This window comes from Anabrus simplex, chromosome 2 (genome assembly GCF_040414725.1).
Source record: "Anabrus simplex isolate iqAnaSimp1 chromosome 2, ASM4041472v1, whole genome shotgun sequence".
In the NCBI taxonomy this organism is placed as follows: Eukaryota; Metazoa; Arthropoda; class Insecta; order Orthoptera; family Tettigoniidae; genus Anabrus; species Anabrus simplex.
This window is the reverse complement of record NC_090266.1, coordinates 903,501,129-903,522,302: the sequence shown is the minus strand read 5'-3', so window position 1 is coordinate 903,522,302 and position 21,174 is coordinate 903,501,129. Positions and strand designations below refer to the sequence as shown.

Sequence of the window (21,174 nt, the reverse complement as noted above, 5' to 3'; positions counted from 1 at the left end):
GGAAAACGGAGACAGCGAGCGCAGTGCCCGCCATGACAAGCCGGCATAGTCGGCTCAAAGAAGCGGCATGATTACGCCTATAGAAACTAAACGAAACTGAACTCACCGGCTACATAGATGCTCTGGACAAATAAGTAAATGAATAAACATATAAATAAATCAACTAGGAAATTAAACTGAACTCACCAGTAATAAATAAATAAATCAACTAGGAAATTAAACTGAACTCACCAGTATTTACAGACGATGCTAAAAGTGATCTCCTTCAGCTGCAATGCAAGCTTCATATCTTGTAATGAGATTTCGAAACACACTTTGTAGTTCATGGACAACGATAGAACGCACAATGTTCCTAATCTCAATTTTTTTTAAAATACTTCTGCAGTTCGACGATTATTCCTGTAAACTTTTCCTTTAAGATTTTCCCAAAGATAAAAATCACATGCGCTTAAATCAGGCGAATGAGGGGGCCAGAAACCTTTACTGATGATTTGATCATCATCGAACACTCCCTTAACCGTCGCACAGAGCTACACGCCATATGGGCCGTTGCACTATCCTGTTGGAAATAGCCGTACCTTTTCTCTTCTTCAGTCAGTTCCGCAAAAAATGGTTCGAGAATGTTGTGAATATGACAGTCAGAAGTAATCGTGTCCTGAAAAAAATATCGGACTGATAATTCATCGGGCACTGATAGCGCACCACAAACCCACCTTCACATCATGCAGAGGTCTCGGCTGTAAAATGTGCGGGTTGTCTGCATCCCAGATTCTATTGTTCTGTGACTTGACATATCCACTCAAATGAAACCAGGCTTCGTCCCTCATAAAAAGAAAGTTCAGATCCACAATACCGTCGTGGACACTATTCATTAGCCAATTGCAAAATCGTATCCTTGCATTGAAATCTGTAGGCAGTATGTTATGGACTGAATGAGTCCGATAAGATCGTAAATGTAATAATTTTGTTGCATTACGTGCTGAAGAAGGTGAAATACCACTTTCCTGAGCTACTCTCTGAAGCGACTTATGTGGACTGACCTGGAGTCTTGCCTGTATGTCTTCTAACCTCTCCCGTGTGAGAGCTGTTCTCCTTCGCTTCTTTTTCTTATTGCTTACAGAAACAGTACTACACCACTTGTAAACGAGCTGATGCACGTAACGTTTTGATGGTACTGTCGCACCGGGAAATTGTCTACGGAATTTTCAAGGGCACCTTCTAACTGGCTTCTTCTTCTTGTGCAAATAACACTCTACCAAAAATATTCTTTGCTCTATAGTGTATTTAACCATCGTGATATTAACCTCACAACACACCTTAAAAGTCCAATAGTTTCTAACGAACTGAGAGACAGAGTGCTAAACAGCTGCGCGCTGGTAGTGAACACTTCTTATCTCGCCAGTGTTGACACAAGCCATATGGCGCTCGCTCTGGACTTCCCACGGCATGCGAGCAGAAGTCTGAACTCTTAAATTATTCTCCCTGTACCCGCGGTGACTCATATCAATTCCCCAAAAATACCTCTTCTAAACTCACTCCTTGATAAGAACCCTTAGCCATAATTTTCTCTCCCCTTAAAATATTAGCTCACCTGTCTTCTTGAACTTCTCCCCTTCCTTTCCCTACCTCTTGCATATCTACCTTCATTCCTGTCCTCTGTCAAAGGCCTAATTATCTCCCTTAAACTTGCTGTCTCTTCCCTCATACTCTTTAATGCCAACTGACACCCCCGATCCTTACACCTGCCTCCCTCAGCCATTCTTTTATCTTCACAGAAATATGAAATGATACAAAATATCAACAGAAATAAAAGAGCATATTCTGTGAATAAAAATATGCATATCAGAGGAAAGAAATACTGCATCCTACACAAGGATTTCATGACAATAATGAATGAAAGATCCTGACAACTACATTACAATTCTACTTAGGTGTAACCTAATTACACAATAATAGCAATAACAGTCTAACTGTTCTTATAGAAATGATATAATACTAAATACACAGACAGATTATTATTATTATTATTATTATTATTATTATTATTATTATTATTATTATTATTATTATTACTTTAACCTACCATCAGTGGCGTGCGGTGAACATATTAATTACCCCAGCTGCAAAAAAGTGTTTTAAATAAAAACATCATAGCCCAACTACACTCTCTAAAGTCAACATTACCATTTCATAAGGCTGTGTTTTTCATGGAAAGGTCTACCTGAAAAAGATCTTTCAAGACTATTTTCAACCACATATATTTCACACACATCAGCCTTAATTTATAGCAGATTTTAAAAGATGTACTTACAGTTTCATCCAGTAATGCTTCGTGATTGTACAGTCATAGTTTTCACAAAAATACACTGGGACTAACTATTAATCTAAACTAAACAGCAAAATTTAACTGGTATTTTACCGTCGCTGAAGTTTTATAGTTTCACTCGCATACTGAGTGTACGTGCATCAACGACAAATGAGGAAAAATATTTGTCACGGCGTATAATACATGTTATATTCATGAAGAATGTCACAAAACTTGCGAAATCTTCACCTATAATCCAAGAGGAACACTACAAAAATTCACTATATACCACCATCACAGACAACCATTCGCGCTTATATCTGTGTTCAAGCTGGGCAACCTAAATATTTTTCTGCGGCTATCAGAACACATACTCTACACGTGCCATCAATGAATTGCTTGAAGAAACTCTATACATGCCAAAACCCAAGACTAAAATATATTCTTCTATATTACAATTGATTTCATATACTGGCTCTATTGATATTAGCAAGACGATGTGCAAGTGGCTATACGGTTAAGATATTTATATTTTTCTTGCAGTCTCTAGTGTGTGGCGCTGAAGACTTCGAGTGTCAAGTATTAAAACTATCATTACCTTACCTAAGCTAGCTGGCCTGTCACCGTTAATTACTGTCGGGTGAGGGGCTACAGCCCCACCCCACTGCCAAGACAAGGAAGCTTCAAGCGCACGCGTCACCCACGCAACCTTAAATTTCGCTGGGGTAGCTCTCTTTCATGCCGGCAAGGAAACCCAGTTCGCTGGAGAAGCTGAAATGCGGTAGTGCAAGTGGATTATCGAGGCAGCTGTACTTGGCTTGGCTTAGATGTTCGCAATTTTGTAAACACTATAAAAAGTGTTCTAAGGAATAATTAGAAAATATTAATACAAAGTTCTTTACCCCAGCAGCCCTAGGGTAGATGGGGTTCAGTGCACGCCACTGCCTACTATACTCTAATAGAAACGAAAACTGCCGTTAAGTTAAATGCTGAAATATCAAAAGGATTACACACCAAGAAATCAAACAAGATACTATCTAATAAAATAACTACAGTACAATACTAAACTTCACTTAGGTGTATCCTGACTATAACAGGTTCACCTGAATAGAACAAAAGAACTATGCGCTAACAGAAATGAAAAAATACATTTAAAATGTTGTGTTTTATTAGAGGAACACATTTCCACTAGGATTCCGCCAGAGCACATGCAGTTAATGTTTCTCGGCAAAACAATAAGCAAAACTTTTTATGAGAAATTCTAAGTTACGTAATGTGGCCCTCAAGATGCTCCAATTTAATGCCTATTATCTGTGAGGAAAGTACAAAGATGAAATCCATGCAGACTGAAAGAACTTGCAAACAATTTTTAATATGATGGTTCTTCCACAACTTAAATAGAACAGCAATAAGCGACTGATAAATTTCCATTTGGTTAATAAAGGTAGGTAGGTTAAGAGTAATTTTATTTCATAGAGTAAGTAACATTTTGAATGTTGCATAGGCTAATATTAAGTATGTACACTCAACTGCACAAAAATTAGCAGGCAATGAAGTATTTAATTTTATACATTCTTGAAATGTGAGGATATTCATAAGATGTGGAGAGCCAGTGGCCAAAGAGATGATACTTGGTTTACTACCACCTGCACAATATGTTCAACCTATTTCAAACAAGAGGACTTTGAAAGGAAGTCATCTTCTGCGACAGCCGATTTTTGTGTGGTTGAATGTACATATCTAATCAGCTTGGGTCTGTTTCATTTTCGAGCCTTGAGTAGTCTCACCGTTAGTGGATAAATGTACACTGGCTGTGAAGTAAAATCCCAGAACCCTTACCTTCTAAACATCCTGTAAGTTAACATCTCTCAGACAGATAAGTTCATCAGTAAGTTTCCAGACTGTTTCAATAATAGAGGTATGATTATAAGAATTTATATTTACTAGACATTAGCAGAGAAGCAATCCAGAACTACACACAAGACATACAACTGTTATACATCACAAGTATTCAACTGAAAACAGTTATCACTAGATGACAAAAAGACTTACAGCAAAAAGAGATCTGAGGCTGGTAACTTTCTCAAAATGGAACATGGTTACAACAACTCCAGGTATTTTTGGCAATAGCAGACCTGAATAACCAAATTTCTTAGATTCTATTTCCATTGTTTGGGATAGATCATGGGTTGTTCCAACAATCCCAATCCCTTCTGCCAACACACAGGGACAGGATGGTGACAGCTGGGCTCGAAGGTAATGCACCACTATAAAAAGAAAGTAAAAAAAAAACTTTAGCTAAAAAAGAAAATTTAGAAAGGAGGTTAGTTTAATTACCAAAGGCAGAATACAGCCAAAAAATGAACTAGATAAATACATTTTAAGATAGGATGTGTTAGCTAGGAAAAGTAAATTAGTAAATATGGTTTGCCATTACAAATATTTTGAATAATTTTCATTTTCACAGTCTACCTCAAAACTGAAAAATCTGATGTACCTACTATGAACCAGTATATACTATGTAGGTAAGTATACAGTATATATTTATGTATATGATTGAAAAGGCATTATAGTCTTAATGAACATGAACAACCTTAAACATGAACCTTAAATGTTTTTTTTTTTAAATTTGTTTTTTTTAATGTTCTTCTCTCCATGGCATATTCCACCAATGCGCCATCCAGATCGACACATGCCTGAAGATGAAAAGCAATGTTGTCATAGGCACTTGACACCTTTGTACTGTCCCCGTCCAAGTCTTATGAAGAAACGAACGATCACATCTGTTTTGCAAGTGTGGTTCCTGTCAACGGGAGTGCTTTGGATCAAGTTGAACTCGGGCTAGTCTCTAGCGGATGTCATGTAACACCTGTTTATCTCCTACTCTGTTTATTGGTGTGCATTTTAACTGGAAACCCACAGCTTCTACGGTGTCCTGAGAAAGGTACCCTACATGTTATTTTTAAGAAATAGTGAATCAATTATCAAAGCAATTATGTACTTTCTAGATTGTTCTCTATGATGTTCCAAGTAGCCGATCACAATCTACATCGAGAGAGGGAAAGAGATAGAGAGATGACAGTCAAGTTAAGTAGTCATTGCGCTGGTAAAATCCGAACTTCAGGTTGCTGGAGTAAAGACTTAGCATCTTTTCAGTTTCAGGTTGAAAGGTGATACAGTTGAAAAATGAACTTCCCATGAGGAACTTGTGGTGACACCATGGACTGCTCCTGCAACTGTAACTAAATGAATGCTATGCCCCAGCCTGACAATGGAACCCTCCATGAAGGAGTGGAGGAGATCACAGGAGCTGATAATTTCCAAACTGTCATTTGATCTTTTCTTCTACTGTAGCTTGTAGAGAAATATAATTAATGGGAAATGACTTGTAAACTTCTCTTTGTTTCCCCATTTCTCTTGTAGTTTTCTATAGAGTTGGATACCATATTTCACCATGTGCATGATGTGTAGTTATGATCGAAGCTAGTTATGTCTTCAAATATGAATATTTTTCTTTAATTCAACAGTGAATATGATAAAATGCAATCATCTCAAGCCCTAGCGTTAAAACTGATACGTGATTTCATTGAGTGTAGAAGACATATTGGATTATTTCGGAAGGTTCTCAGCAAGTTAGGACATCCAGGCAGACATGTTTCTTTTGTGTTGACTACGAGGAAGAAGTCATCTTGATTTTCCATCACTAAGAAAGCATAGCAGATAACAATAATAATGATAACAATATGGAATAATTTAGGCTCATCCTAAAATATATAATAATTATGTAAAATTAATAATAAGTGGATGTTTCATAGTGGAGTGATACACTGAATGTTAGGATGTGCTCACATTTGGTTCTGGTGAATATTTAAAGCATTCGTCAGACTACAGTCAAATTAATACTGAACACCCGCCATAACACACATTCCATGCAAAAGGTGGCAACACTGTTCTTGCGTATCGATACTGCAATCGCTATGGTAGGAGAACTGCATAGTGACAACTCACAGGTGCACGCAGTTGTTGGGTTATGACTTTGTTGGTGTGTGGACTGGTGTAGTGTGACCATCCAGCAGCAGTAATGGAGGGAAGCAAAGAAGTGTGGTTCCTTTTCTGGTGGCTGAGGGTGCTGGAGTATGTAAAACTCATAGTCGCATGCCGGCAGTGTATGGCGAACACTGCATACGAGTGGCATACGAGATTCTGAGAAGGGTACACTCTCACTGAGAGATTATGCACACCCAGGACAGGCCCACCGAGTCATTCACTCCTGATGTAATAGGGCGGATTGATGGCCTTATCCGGCAAAAACGATGAATCAGAGAGAAACAAATCCATGTTCAGGTCGGCATTAACCATGGCTCCATGCATGCCATTATCAAGGATAACTTGCATTTCCACAAAATTTGTGTGCAGTGGGTTCTGCATCAGCTGACGAAGGGACAAAAGATTGATAGAATTGTGTCATGTCTGAGTCCTCTGCAGCGGTACCACAAGGAAGAGTATGAGTTTCTGTTCCATATCGTCACAGGGGACGTAATGAGGTGCCATCATTTTGAGCTCGAGAGCAAACAGCAAAGCCAACAATGGAAACATCACAATTCTCCCCCGCCAAAGAAATCCAAAGCTGTTAACACTAGTGCCGGTAAAGTCATGATGACCGTCTTCTAGACTGCAGGGGCCCTCTGCTTGTTGACTTCCTTGAGCGTGGAACCACACTCGCTGTGCAGCGCTATGGAGACACTTTGCAGAAACTGTGATGCTCTATAAAGTCAAAACTCCCTGGAATGCTGTCGGACGGCATTATCCTCTTGCATGTTAATGCTCGCTCTCATACTTCCAATCAACGATTTGGTTGGGAGACACTTCAACATCCTCCGTACAGCCCGGACCTTTCACCCTGTGATTTCACATTTTTGGCGACCTGAAGACACATTCATGGATGTCAGTTTCATTTGGATGAGGAAGTGCAAGAATGGGTGCGATTGTGGATCCGTCAGACAACTATCTTTTTCTACAAAACTGGAATTGATCATCTCGTCTTCCAGTGGGATAAATGTGTTAACGCTTTTGGTAATTACTTTTGAATAAAGCCATTCCATGGTCGCGTAGCATTTGTTCGGTTTTCATTTAAATGCCCCTTATAGTAAGGGTTGGGCCATTTCTCTGATGGAGGCAATCAGTGGCTGTGACAATACTTGCCTCTCGACTTACGGTGGTCCCAGCACCTGGCAGCTGGGAATTCCTCTATTCTGTTCATCACCAGTAATGTGCGAATGCGGTTCCTGTAAGTGTTGAAGTTCTGTTATCATGTGTTTGTAAATATTTATAAAGGATTAAATGTGAGTTCTGCATAGCAGTGCTGCCGTCATTAATTTGTTCCGAGAGGTAGAATGCTATGTGTAAAAATAATTTTCGAGAGACAAAAATCAGGAAATAGACATGGTTGATCACAGTTTCCCAAAAGATCCTGTGACTTGCAAAATTTGCTTGACTAAATGTAAAAGATTAGACTCTGTTAACTGTAAAAATGCATATGAATGCAGCAAACATTTTTCTACCTATGATTATGAAGATGACTTGAAAAATAGTTTATTAGGATTACCTCCAAGGAAAACACAAAGTCAATCTCTGAAACTACCAGGTCATAAGGAACAACAGGATACAAGTAACTCAATTTCGGCTTCATGACTTAATGCAGAAAAATTTCCTTGGCTGCCTTGGAAAGACAGGAAAATGTAAGCCCAATGAAACCACGCAAGGAAATAGAAGAAACCTACATGGATATCTCCGTTCAAGCAGCAGATGAGAGCTGTGTTCATTGTATTCATTACAACCAATTACTTGAAGAAAATGAATCTTTAAAGAAAGCAGTTCATGCTTCGAAAACCAATTTTTATTTTTATAAGTTGTTTTACGTCGCACCGTCACAGATAGGTCTTATGGCGCCGATGCGATAGGAAGGGGCTAGGAGTGAGAAGGAAGCATCCGTGGCCTTAATTAAGGTACAGCCCCAGCATTAGCCTGGTGTGAAAATGGGAAACCACGGAAAACCACCTTCTGGGCTGCCGACAGTGGGATTCGAACCCACTATCTCCCAATTACTGGATACTGGCCGCACTTAAGCAACTGCAGCTATCGAGCTAGGTGAAAACAAACTTGAATGCTTTAAAAGAAGAACAATGGAAACATTGTAAAGTTATTACCGACAAAAACGAAAATCATTAAAATGCATTCGGAAGTACACTGGTAAGACACAAGAATTCTAACGAGGACTATGCATGATTAAATGCAAAAGCAAAGAAAACTCTAGTTTGACAAACTGACTCGTCAAACTGTTCAGACCTACACAGATGAGATCACTGGCATGTGCAGGAAAAAATTACTTGATGGACAAACGAAGACATTTCCAATTCAGTAATGACGAGGACCTTATCTCCTAAAGCCTATGACTTCTGGAAGAGCAATCTTGGATTCCCTTTGCCATCATTAACAACTTTAAGTAGGTGGTGCACAAAGTTTACTTGTTGTCCCAGTATTCTCAATAAAGTACTGAAGTTGATGTCAAAATGTAGTGAAAATTTATCCACGGCAGATAAACTTTGTGTTCTGGGTGTGGATAAAATACACACGAACACCAAGGTTGTTTATGATGCTGGAATGGATCAAATCCTTCGTACCCGTTTCAAAGTTCACGTATCACTTATCAGAGGACTATGCTTTCAATGGAAACAGCCTGTGTATTTTGATTCTGATATGACTAAGAATCAATCATTACTTTTCAAGATCATCACTGCAGAAGAATCTTCAGGAATTGAAGTATTAGCCATTGTTTCCAATTTAGGAGGCTGCGGGACACTGCGGATAATCCAAGATGGTACAGAGAGAAATGCAGGAATTTTGATTGACGAGTTGAAGAAAGACATTGATGAAATGAAACTGTGATAAAAACTTATCCTCCTTTTCTTACTGTAAAAGAGAATTAAAGACTAGCTAAAGCAGTTTGTTTTCTAGAAGTATGGCCAAAGCCATTGAAGTGATTGGAAGAAATAATACAGCAGCAGCTTTTTCTAAAACTGATACTCATTTTCAGACACGTGAATAGAATCAGGGCCAGGGTCTTATGATAATATTAGTAAACATCTTGGAAAGTCAGCATTTGAGATGAATCACTTGATAAACAAATTTATCAACAATATTAAGGGGCTACACTTCAATTGCTACTTTGATAACTTGTCACTTCAGGCACTGAGCTTCACTCTTTATCAAGGTCCGTATACTCTAATAGTAAGGAGACTTTTTGGCTTCTCGTTTTAGCCCTAATAAGCTCTAACAGACAAGAAGCTAGAGACCAGTACAACACAATTAAGAGAGAAATAAAAAGGATGATTATTCGAGGTAAAAAGGAGTCGTGGGAAAAGAAATGTGCCAAGGTAGAACAGTTCCATATTATCGTTTTTCAGTTAACATTCTCAATGAGGATGATCCATATAGGCACATGATCATACTCCTTTCCTCTTATCCAGCTCCTGATGGGTCAGCACATTTCTCAAACTTCCCCTCTCCTTCCACCATGCCTCTTCCATCATTTTGTTTCAGTCCAGTTTCTTCTTCTTGCACTCCTCTTTATTGAATTGATCCACCTTGTCTAGGTCTCCATCTCTATCTCTCTCTCTCTCTTTCCCTCAAACTTCATCTCTATCATCTGTTTTGGTATTCGTTTCTCATCCATCATATTTACATGTTTATCTTAGTTTATTCCTATCAATTCTCTCATTTAGCTTTTCAATTATGACTTCCTTTCTAACACCTTCATTTCTCGCTGTGTCTTTCCTCCTCTTTCCAATCATACTTCTTAGGTATTTTAATTCACTGGATAGAATTCTACTCTCATCTGCACTTGTCACTGTCCGGGTCTCAGCCACATAAGTCAATGTGGCTGCATAACACATTTTGAACATGATCTATTTACACTTCCTTGGTACTTCCTTATTCCAGACAAGGTTCCTTATAATCTGGTAGAATGCACTGTTCTGTTGCACCCTCTTGTTAATCTCCATGTCCAGCCTTGTATTCTGCATTAATTCACTCCCTAGGTATTTGAAACTGTCCATATTTTCAATGCTTTGACCAACAATTTTCACAATGCATTTCCCTTATTTTTCTCCTCTTGACATCACCATGGTCTTGAATGTCATGACCGCATAATTTCCATATTCCCAATTCTTTTCCATTAACTGTCTCGTGCTTGAAGATTGGGTCCACTGAAGATCTTCCACTTCTAAAGTCATACTGATCCTCTTGGAACTCTCCATCTATCTTTCTTCTCATTCTCCTATCTAATATCTTTGCCAGTATTTTTGCCACTTATGATAAGAATGTGAACCCTCTATAGTTATAAGACACCTTTTTGTCCCTCTTCTTAAAGACTGATACTATTATTCCCTTTCCCCAGTCCGCACAAGTTTCAGTTTCCATATGCACTTTAACAATCTGTACTCCCATTGGAGCCCAACAGGTTCAGCGGCCTATGACACACACACACACACATGCACACACACATACATATTCATTATAGGTTCTCATGCCTTAAAGAATTCAGTCTGCAAGCCCCTGTGAATTTACTAATAGCCACCACAATTCTCTATTTGTAACTAGTTCTGTGGCCTCATTTAGTTCTTATATTTAAATCGTTAGAAACTGAGACTAACCATCACCGCCTCTGTCTCCCTCTACTTCTCTTACTCTCCATAACCGAATCCATTATTCTCCTAGGTAACCTATCCTCCTCCATTTGCCTCACATGCGCGTACAGCTTCCTTCATCCATAAAGATCATTCCTAGCTTATCCTTTATTTCTTCATTCTGAGAACCCTCCTGCCAATGTTCCCACCTGTTTGTACCAGCAATCATTCTTGGTACTTTCACATCTGTTACTTCCAATTTAAGAATAAGATATCCTGAACACACCCAGCTTTCGCTCCTATAAAGCAAAGTTGGTCTGAACACAGACCGATGTAAAGATAGCTTCGTCTGGGAGCTGGACTTCCTTCTTACAGAATACTGTTGATTACAACTGTGAGCTCACTGCATTAGCTTTCCAGTACCTTGATTCAATCTCACTTACCATACTACCATACTGAGAAAACATACTGAACCATACAGTTCATGTGCCAATAGTCTGGATTTTAGCATTACATATTGGGATTACCTGAGACCACCATGGGAGTCATTGTATAATAGTTTATTATATAAGAGAGCCCAGAGGAAGCATTTCTCGTGGGAACATAGCACCAGAATCATTATGAAAATTCCAGAGACTCATAAAAGGAAATTATTGCCCAAGCGAAGCTTCTTAATTGAGAGTGGGGACGCGCACCATCTAGCGGGCTAATTATCTCTGGCTACAGAACAGATGCATTGGATCTGATAAGAGAATTGCAACCTGCATAATTTCTGCTAAATTTTGATATGCAACATGGCTATAATTATAAGTGCATATGTTAAGTGTGGAACTTGACGCTCTTTGTGCGGGAGAAACTTCGAGTCGCGGGCGCAGTTTATCCAGAACGCCACCAAGCGAGCGTGGTACCGCTAGCCTGATTATAAATACACGACCGCCTAGTGCGCCAGATTCATTCATTGACTGTACGGCTGCTTGAACAAGGTCGTCACACTGCGAGTCGGCATCGAGAATAGCATCTTCTCTTCGAGCTGCACACACACCTAGCATGATTGAATCTGGGAGAAAGTAAGTAATCAACCTGCATAATTAAGCTGAATTCTTGATATTACATGTGCTGATCTGCTGTCATGAGAAGAGGTGCTGCTAATATCAGGCTGTTTGACTAGTAGCTTCATATTTCTTTGAGGTCCAATTGTAACTAACGTAACGCATGAATTAATGAAGGCTCAGGGTATTTCTGGTATCTAGATGTTCAGTCCGAGTGAAAGGATAAGATAGTATTGTTACCGAGTTTGATGAAGAGAACATTGGTGTACCAAGTCCAAATTCAGAACTTGGTCAATGTAACGTGTGAGACATGGTTTTAGTGGAAACAGGCATCGAATCCGGACTGTGTGTAATAAGACATTTCTTTACAGTTCCCCTACATCAACCCAGTATGAGCTACTGCACACTCATAGCGAGGAAGCAGTAACGGGAGCTGAAGAAGACAAGAAGTCAGCACGACATCGGGAATCGACCCGGGAACATCTGGCGTACCTGCTCAGTACGACGTCGAAGGGGACATCTTCCAACCATCTAAGAAGCTGCCAGAAATGTTCTCGCCAGCTAGAATGTCTCCAGTCATCCGCCTGTATCTGCTGCCAGAGTCGCAGCCTGTCATGATGTGGTAATTCCAGTGGTCCATATGGGGGGGCGCTCCGTCGTGTCATCGATCATTTCAGGTCAGAGCTTTCCAATTTGTAATAAGCATGTAATTTAACTTCAATATAGGAACAAGGTTGGCCGTCAGCCAACATGTAAATTGATATCAGAAAATTTCTTTGTACAGTATAGCTATGCCCAGGACTCGAACTCAGTATATTAGTGTAGGTTGTAGGTTGTATATTCCTTGTTTGTGTGATTACATTTCTATTAGGTAGTATCATGATAGTGTGCTTGTTGTCTCCATTGTTCATGTAGGATCATCTTGGTCAAGTTAGCGATGCCAGACAGACAAATACTGTTTACAGTGCAGTGTCAGGGCATATTTCTTTGTGGTCGTATGTAATTTATTGGAGATCAGGATTTACCCCCTCAAACTCACCTAGGTTAACGTGACAGGATGGGCGTGCCATTATGCTTGAGAAATATGGGCATTATGCAAGTAGCTGACTGTGTGTATTGATATAGAGAAAGCCCCAACGCAGATTAAGAATGGGTTAGATGAGTTTGATACGCCTTAATATGGCCATGTGATTATAGCGCACTGGATTGTGCCCTTGTATACTTATGGATGAGCCCAGTAGTGGCAGAAATGAGATTATGTTGTATTGTTTGTGACATTGACACGATAGCGTGTAGCCCATGTATAATTAAGAGAGCACTAGGGAAGCCAATTTACGAGAGGTACGGTGAACGCGAAATTTTCCTTGCAGTCAGCTGAGCGACTCATAAAAATAAGAATGGCCGCTGTCTGCCTCGTGCGAAGTGCTGGTGAGGGGTTGAAGTGTATGACGTCACGGTCTTGAAATGCGGCAGTATTAGCTGCCTGCGGTCTGTCGAGTGTTTTGATGGAAAGGATGACCTTGATGTTACGCTGCTTGTAGAGATTTCCTTTTAAACATCTTGCCCGTTATGTGTTGACCCTAGGACGATGCAGTTGTGTTCCTATTATTTTATGTTGACATTGGTTGCCTTGCTCTTTGCTGGACCAGGGATGTATACTGGGTCCGAGCACTGTATATAGCATGTTTATATTTGTTAGCTCCAGGGTTCGATGTACTGAGGCAGAGTATTTTTATGCGTAGGAGGTTGCTGTTAGATGAGTATCTGTGCAGATATCCATTTTTCCTTTACTCCATTACTTATGCCATGATTCCATGCTTGTTACAGCCTTGCTATTTCGTGAAGGTAGTGAACTGGTAGTCTACGGCTCGGCATTTTATTTACCCCATTTATGTTTGGAAAGCTCATGTATTTGTAACTGTTTTGATCTTTATGTAATAAATCCCTTATTGTAAAACTTTGAATGCAGCGAAGTTTTCTGTTATTTTTTTTTAAGTAGGATTTGCTCTTACCCTGCACTTTTTGTATCCACTTATCTTATTTCGCCCGTGTTTCTACCCCGATACCCTGATTCATGCTCTACTGAGTTGCTGAGTGTGGATACGTATAGCAAGGTAAGCTATGTGCCAGAATACACGCTTTGGTGGGCGTATTGGTCACTATAATGTTCTTGGTTCGATCTCGGCGTTTGCCTGATGGGAATCAAAAGCATTATAGGGCACAATACATCCTAAATACTTGTATTTATATATCTGTTCTAGCTTTGTATCCCCAATCTGACATTCGATTCTCATAGATTTCTTACCTACTGACATAAATTTAGTCTTGAAAAGGCTAATTTTCATACCATACTCATCGCACGTATCTTCAGATTCCAAGATATTAGACTGCAGGCTTTCGGCACAACTTGCCATTAAGACTAAGTCATCAGCATAGGCCAGACTGCCTACTACATTTTCACCTAACTGAATCCCTCCCTGCCACTTAATACTTTTCAGCATATGATCCATGTAAACTACGAACAACAAAGGTGAAAGATATAACTAGAACCAAAAATTAATTCTAACATAAATTCTCACTGCAGGCCAATTGTCAGCATAAATTCCTTTGAATGATTTTAATGATCTACCCTTAATCACACGATATCCTAGTATGCCAAATATATTTTCCCTTGGTACTCGGTCATGTGCCTTCTCTAGATCTACAAAACAGTGACATAACTGTCTATTCCTCCCAGTAGTACTTTTCAATTACCTGGCGCAAACTAAAAATCTGAATCCAACAGCCCCCCTGTGGTCAGAAACCACAATGGTTTTCATCCAATTTATTGTCAATCACTAATCGTATCCTTCATCATTTAATGGGTGAAATGATGTGGAATTAAATTCACCTGTTATTGAATAATATACTAATTGTATATGAGCAATGAGATACCTCCATAGTTGTTGCAATCCTTAATGTTCTCTTGCTTATAGATAGGTGCAATTACTGCTGCTTTCCAATCAGCAGGTACCTTACAAACACTCCATGTTAATTTTATTAGTCTACGACGCCATTTCGTCCCCGCCCTCCCACTACATTTTATCATTTCAGGTCGAATTTCACCTATTCCTGCACTTTATGACACTGGAATTTATTTACCATCCTTTCCACTTCATCAAGCATAAATTCACAAACATCATTGTCCTCATCCCCATGAACTTGGTTGTTTGCAACATCACTAGGAAGATTTCCTTTTATGTTGAGATGATTTTCAAAATATTCCTTCCACCTGTCCAGTGATTCCCCAGGATCTATTATGAATTCACCTGATTCACCCAAAACACTTATTCATTTCCTCTTTTTTCTCCTTTCCTAAGATTCGTTACTGTCCAGAAGGGTCTCCCCCGCTGACTGACCTAGCCCTCCCAAGTTATTAACAAAATCATCCCCTGACTCCTCATTCGGTTTCTTCCAGACATTAACCTTTCAATCTGATCCTGCTTCTTGGATTCAACAATTACACGGACGTTCCTAGGCAATACTTGCCGTTTCCACTAGAGCAAGCGTTGTCAAGTGTTTTTCGTTCGCGGCACACTGTTTTGCTATGCTGAGTATAGTGGCACACCCCAACGTACAAATAACTATGCCTGTTTTAGAGGAATTTTGAACGCTACAGAGTAGTCCAGAAAGAATGAAAAACCTCGCGGATGGTACACCAATAACTGGAACGTTAGTAGAAAAATATGTTGATTACCCCCGAACACTAGTGGAGCATATATAAACCAATCAGTGGTCACCTGCAGTCAGTTCAGTACTTCAGTAGGATTCGGAGAGATGTTTACATGTAGTGCAATTGATTGTTGAATAAATCGCAATACTTGGTGTTATTATAAAACTGAAGTAAATATACATGTATTGTGTTGTAATATGGAGAAGTTTTTAAATAAACGCCAATGATTAAACAGCAATGAAAAACATCAGAGTGAAAATAAAACAAGTGAATCACTCGGATCAAATGTCAGTGAGAAGCTACTTCCGCACCGTCAGGTGCGGTGCGCAGGTATCAGGATTCTTATTTATGCTTCCGGTTTACATTTACTGAATCTGGAAATAGTAAACTTCCTGAGTGTGTTGTATGTTGCAAAAAATTAAGCAATGAATGTATGGTTCCAAGCAAACTAAAGAGACACATGAAAACGAAACACAGTCACTTGGAAAATAAATATAAAGCTTATTTAAATCGTACACTTTCTTCTCAGATTAAAGAAGGCAAGGGAATGACTAAAATAATTACAAGTTCAGAAAAAGCGCTAGTAGCTAGCTATAAAGTAGCAAAAATAATTGCCAGGAATATGCAGTCACATACAGCAGCAGGAACTTTGATTCTACCTGCTTGTAAAGTAATAGTTGCTCCATGTAGGAGAGGCTGCCGAGAGTGAGATATCAAAAGTACCTTTGTCCGACGATACAGTTGCTTGCCACATAGAATACATGTCAGCTGATATTAAAAAAGTAGTGGAAAAATTATATGATGGTAAAAAATGCGCACTTTAACTGGATGAATTAACAGACGTAAGTAAAATGTCAATTAATGAGTTACATAAGATTTTTAAGTGAAAAATCACTTACTGAACAGTTCCTATCCTGAAAAGAATTGCCTCTGACATCAACAAGATCAAACACACATAATTCTATGATAGCGATAGTGGAAGAAAATGGACTGAGTTGGAACAATTTTATTTGAGTGTGCTAAGATAGAGCCCCAGCAATAACTGGTCGAATGAGAGGTTTTACTTCAATCAATCAATCAATCAATCAATACCGATCTGCATTTAAGGCAGTTGCCCAGGTGGCAGATTCCCTATCTGTTGTTTTCCTAGCCTTTTCTCCAATGATTTCAAAAAAATTGGAAATTCACTGAACATTTCCCTTGGTACGTTATTCCAATCCCTAAGTCCCCTTATTATAAATGAATATTTGCCCGAATTTGTCCTCTTGAATTCCAACTTAATCTTCATGTTGTGATCTTTTCTACTTTTAAAGAGACCACTCAAACTTATTCGTCTACTAATGTCATTCCACACCATTTCTCCGCTGACAGCTCGGAACATACCACTTAGTCGAGCAGCTCGTCTTCTTTCTCCCAAGTCTTCCCAGCCCAAACTTTGCAACATTTTTGTAACGCTACTCTTTTGTCGGAAATCACCCAGAACAAATCGAGCTGCTTTTCTTTGGATTTTTTCCAGTTCTTGAATCAGGTAATCCTGGTGAGGGTCCCATACACTGGAACCATAATCTAGTTGGGGCCTTACCAGAGACTTACATGCCCTCTCCTTCACATCCTTACTACAACCTCTGAACACCCCCATAACCATGTGCAGATATCTGTACCCTTTATTTACAACCCCATTTATGTGATTACCCCAATGAAGATCCTTCCTTATACTAACACCTAGATATTTACAATGATCCCCAAAAGGAACTTTCACCCCATCAACACAGCAATTAAAACTAAGAGGACTTTTCCTATTTGTGAAACTCACAACCTGACTTTTAGCCCCGTTTATCAACATACCATTGTCTGCTGTCCATCTCGCAACATTATCGAGGTCACGTTGCAGTTGCTCACAATCTTGTAACTTATTTATTACTCTATACAGAATAGCATCATCCGCAAAAAGCCCTACCTCTGATTCCACTTGTTTACTCATATCATTTATATAAATAAGAAAACATAAAGCTCCAATAATACTGCCTTGAGGAATTCCATACTCAATTATTACAGGGTCAGACAAAGCTTTGCCTTCTCTAATTCTCCGAGATCTATTTTCTAGAAATATAGCAACCCATTCAGTCACTCTTTTGTCTAGTCCAATTGCACTCATTTTCGCCAGTGGTCTCCCATGATCCACCCTATCAAATGCTTTAGACAGGTCAATCGCGATACAGTCCATCTGACCTCCTGAACCCAAGATATCTGCTATATCTTGCTGGAATCCTACAAGTTGAGCTTCAGTGGAATAATCTTTCCTAAAACCGAACTGCCTTCTATCGAACCAGTTATTAACTTTGCAAACAAGTCTAATATAATCAGAAAGAATGCTTTCCTTTATACACAGGGGCTACTACAGCAACTCTCCATTCATTTGGTATAACTCCTTCAAGCAAACAATAATTCCAACCCATTGTCTTTAGTATATCCCCAGAAATCTTATCAATTCCAGCCACTTCTCCAGTTTTCAACTTTTGTATCTTATTGTAAATGTCACTGTTATCATATGTAAATTTTAATACTTCTTTAGCATTAGTCTCCTCCTCTATCTGGACATTATCCTTGTAACCAATAATCTTTACATACTGCTGACTGAATACTTCTGCCTTTTGAAGATCCTCACATACACACTGCCTGCACCAAATCTTCACTAATGACTGAAGGTCGCCCACTCCGTCCTTCATCATGCACATCTTTGCGGCCACCTTTAAATGCTCGAACCCATTTCCTACCCATTCCATCGCTCATAATGTTTGGTCCATAAACATGAATATTGATAGCTTTCAAACCTTTTGCACTCAGAAAACGAATAACAGACCGGACTTCACAGTCGGCGGGACTCTCGATCAGCGAGGCCATTTCAAATGCTTGCCAACAAAAGCACACAAGGGCGACTATTACCGTAATGGCGTCTCAGCCTTGCCAATAGATGCAGGTAAAGAGCACGCATGCGTGGAATATTAAAACGGTACTTACTTAAAAAACATGCCTCGTATAATAATTCTAAGGTTGTAATGGTACATGTCATTGCAGGCATCATCAGCCATAAATTCTATACTCTAAAGTCAGAGCACTGAAGTGGATGTTATATTAAAACTATTTTTTAAAACTAATTGTTTACAATAATTAACACTGATGTATAAGGGTATTATAGTCATATTTGGATTGAATTAATTAATCCTGTTTTAAAGTTCTATTGGGATATTGTAACCGTCCAGGCTTCTCCAGCCAAACTAATTTAATATACTATCATTTTACGCGATATCACTCGATATCAAGTTTATCCGCCATCGGCAATTATTCGTAATAACATATTTATTCTACGTCAATCATTTGTAAACAAGGAATCATATTATATAATTATAACATCATTTATTATTTAAATTATTATATTAGGTAGGATTGGAATTCATTATGTACTGTAAATATGGTCAATATGTTGAGACATAGTTGTTGTCATTTCATCTCATATTTGTGTATACGGAAAAGGTTATTCTTATAGCGGGGTAAAATTACACGAGTCATTGGGTTAAACTCATGAGCAAGGGACTATACAGCGACCTACGTGCAAGGCTAGGCTTGCAGACTACATCATCGCCACGCCTACTGGACTCGTCAAGAAAGAAAGAAAGAAGAGGGAGATGATAATGCGATCTACGAATCAGATGCTTTGTTATATAGAGAATTGATATTGAGCTATTATCAAGAGTGGGGAGAGCCCGGTGATATATTATGTAGTGCGGAGCAACCCTCGAGATAAAATACGGAGTTACGGACACACGGAATCTCAGATACTCACTCACATCACTACTTCTACTATGAACATCTACTTTGAACAACGTTATTGATTTTGAGACAGTGTGTGGTCTCTCTGAGACATAGTTATTTTTGTACAGTGTGTTGTCGCTTCGACACAGTACTCAGCTGCGGTAATGTTATCGGATCTGCGAGACAAAACAAGCTTACGGCTTGTGTTATATTCAGTAAATCTTCTGGACGAAGAACTATGTTTAGTTCAAGTCCATGGAATTTGGTACAAGTCTGTACTGTATAAATAGTATAGCTCAGTTGGATTGAGATTTCTACTAACATGGAAAAATTCATATCTCTGAATTTTCTCCTCACACGATCAACGCTGATCAGTTTTTACAAGTATAGGGCCAATGTCTAATTTAAAGACTAGGCAATTAGGGAGTGCTAGTCCAGATAGCCCGTACCACATCAGAGAAGGAAGGATGTCCATGGAGCCAATTCTACATCGAGAAGAAGAGAACGAGTAACCACGGAAACCAGATGACTTCAATGGAAACTGCAATTGGTGAGCTTCAATTAGATAAAGCAAGCAATTAGTAATTTCAGGAACGTAAATTCTAAATCCCTCCACGCTTTAAGGAACTTTTCCGATTCATCTCATTTTTTTGTATAATAAATTCATTTGTATTTTATATTGCGTTAATTTTCTTTCTCAAACGATACTTGATGGTTAATTATTTAAAATCCTACCCCTGTGATTTAAGTATAAGTCTCTATGCTAGTAAATATAAATTTTGCTTTACAGTTTTGTTTAAAACTGTAACGCTGGTGCCCATACATCACATAGAGAAATGGGAAACCATGGAATGTTAATTGTTTCTATTTGAGTGGCAATTTGCGGGCAAGCCACATATAGTATATTTGATATTCATGTGTCCCAAGGTATTAACTTTCGTCTCCTCTAGTGAGAAGCTTAGGGTCGAACAGTTACAATATCATATTTATGTTTACATCTAATGGAGATAATATAAAATAATATTAACCCTCATAATGTTGATATTGGGTTGACAATTGAAGTCAAATGGGAATCAAAATATTTACACAGAATTTTTCAGTATATACAAGAAATCAATACGTTTAGCTTAAAATGATTTGTGGATTAGTTAAAATCTTCTATAGATTAAAATCTTTTCTTTACTGAACAAGGAATTTTGGCAGGGTAGAGTGGTTAGCTCTACACCCGGCCGCCTTTGTCCCCAGGAATTAACCTAGTACTCATTCTTGGTGTAGGCTGAGTAAACCTCAGAGCCATGTGCAGCTCCGGAAGTGGAAATCTCGTTCCTTAAATTTTTGAACTTCCTGACTGGGAATCAAACCCACATCCTTCTAGGTGAACCGACCACGCCTTTACCGCCTCGGCCAGGCAGCCCCTCTAAAGATGTCCCATACAGGGACAAAACATTTACTACATTTTTAAAATGACATATATTTTATTATGTCTTATTAACTTAGTGACCCAATGTATCACGATTTATATAGAAAAGGTTGTTTTAATACATCTGTATATATAAAATAACTTGTCCTGACTGACCGACCGACCGACTGACCGATTCATCATCGCCGAGCCAT

At 38.9% G+C, this 21,174-nt stretch overlaps 1 protein-coding gene across 3 annotated transcripts in view; it reads right to left on the bottom strand.

Annotated features, from left to right (window-relative positions):
* LOC136864543 (F-box only protein 22) overlaps nucleotides 1-21,174 on the bottom strand; it is a 477,522-nt gene that overhangs the window by 211,657 nt on the left and 244,691 nt on the right. For all 3 annotated transcript variants that reach the window (XM_067141655.2, XM_067141657.2, XM_067141656.2), the window contains exon 5: nucleotides 4,358-4,572. In XM_067141655.2, the coding sequence (XP_066997756.2) occupies nucleotides 4,358-4,572 (215 nt within the window). The remainder of the gene's footprint in view (nucleotides 1-4,357; nucleotides 4,573-21,174) is intronic.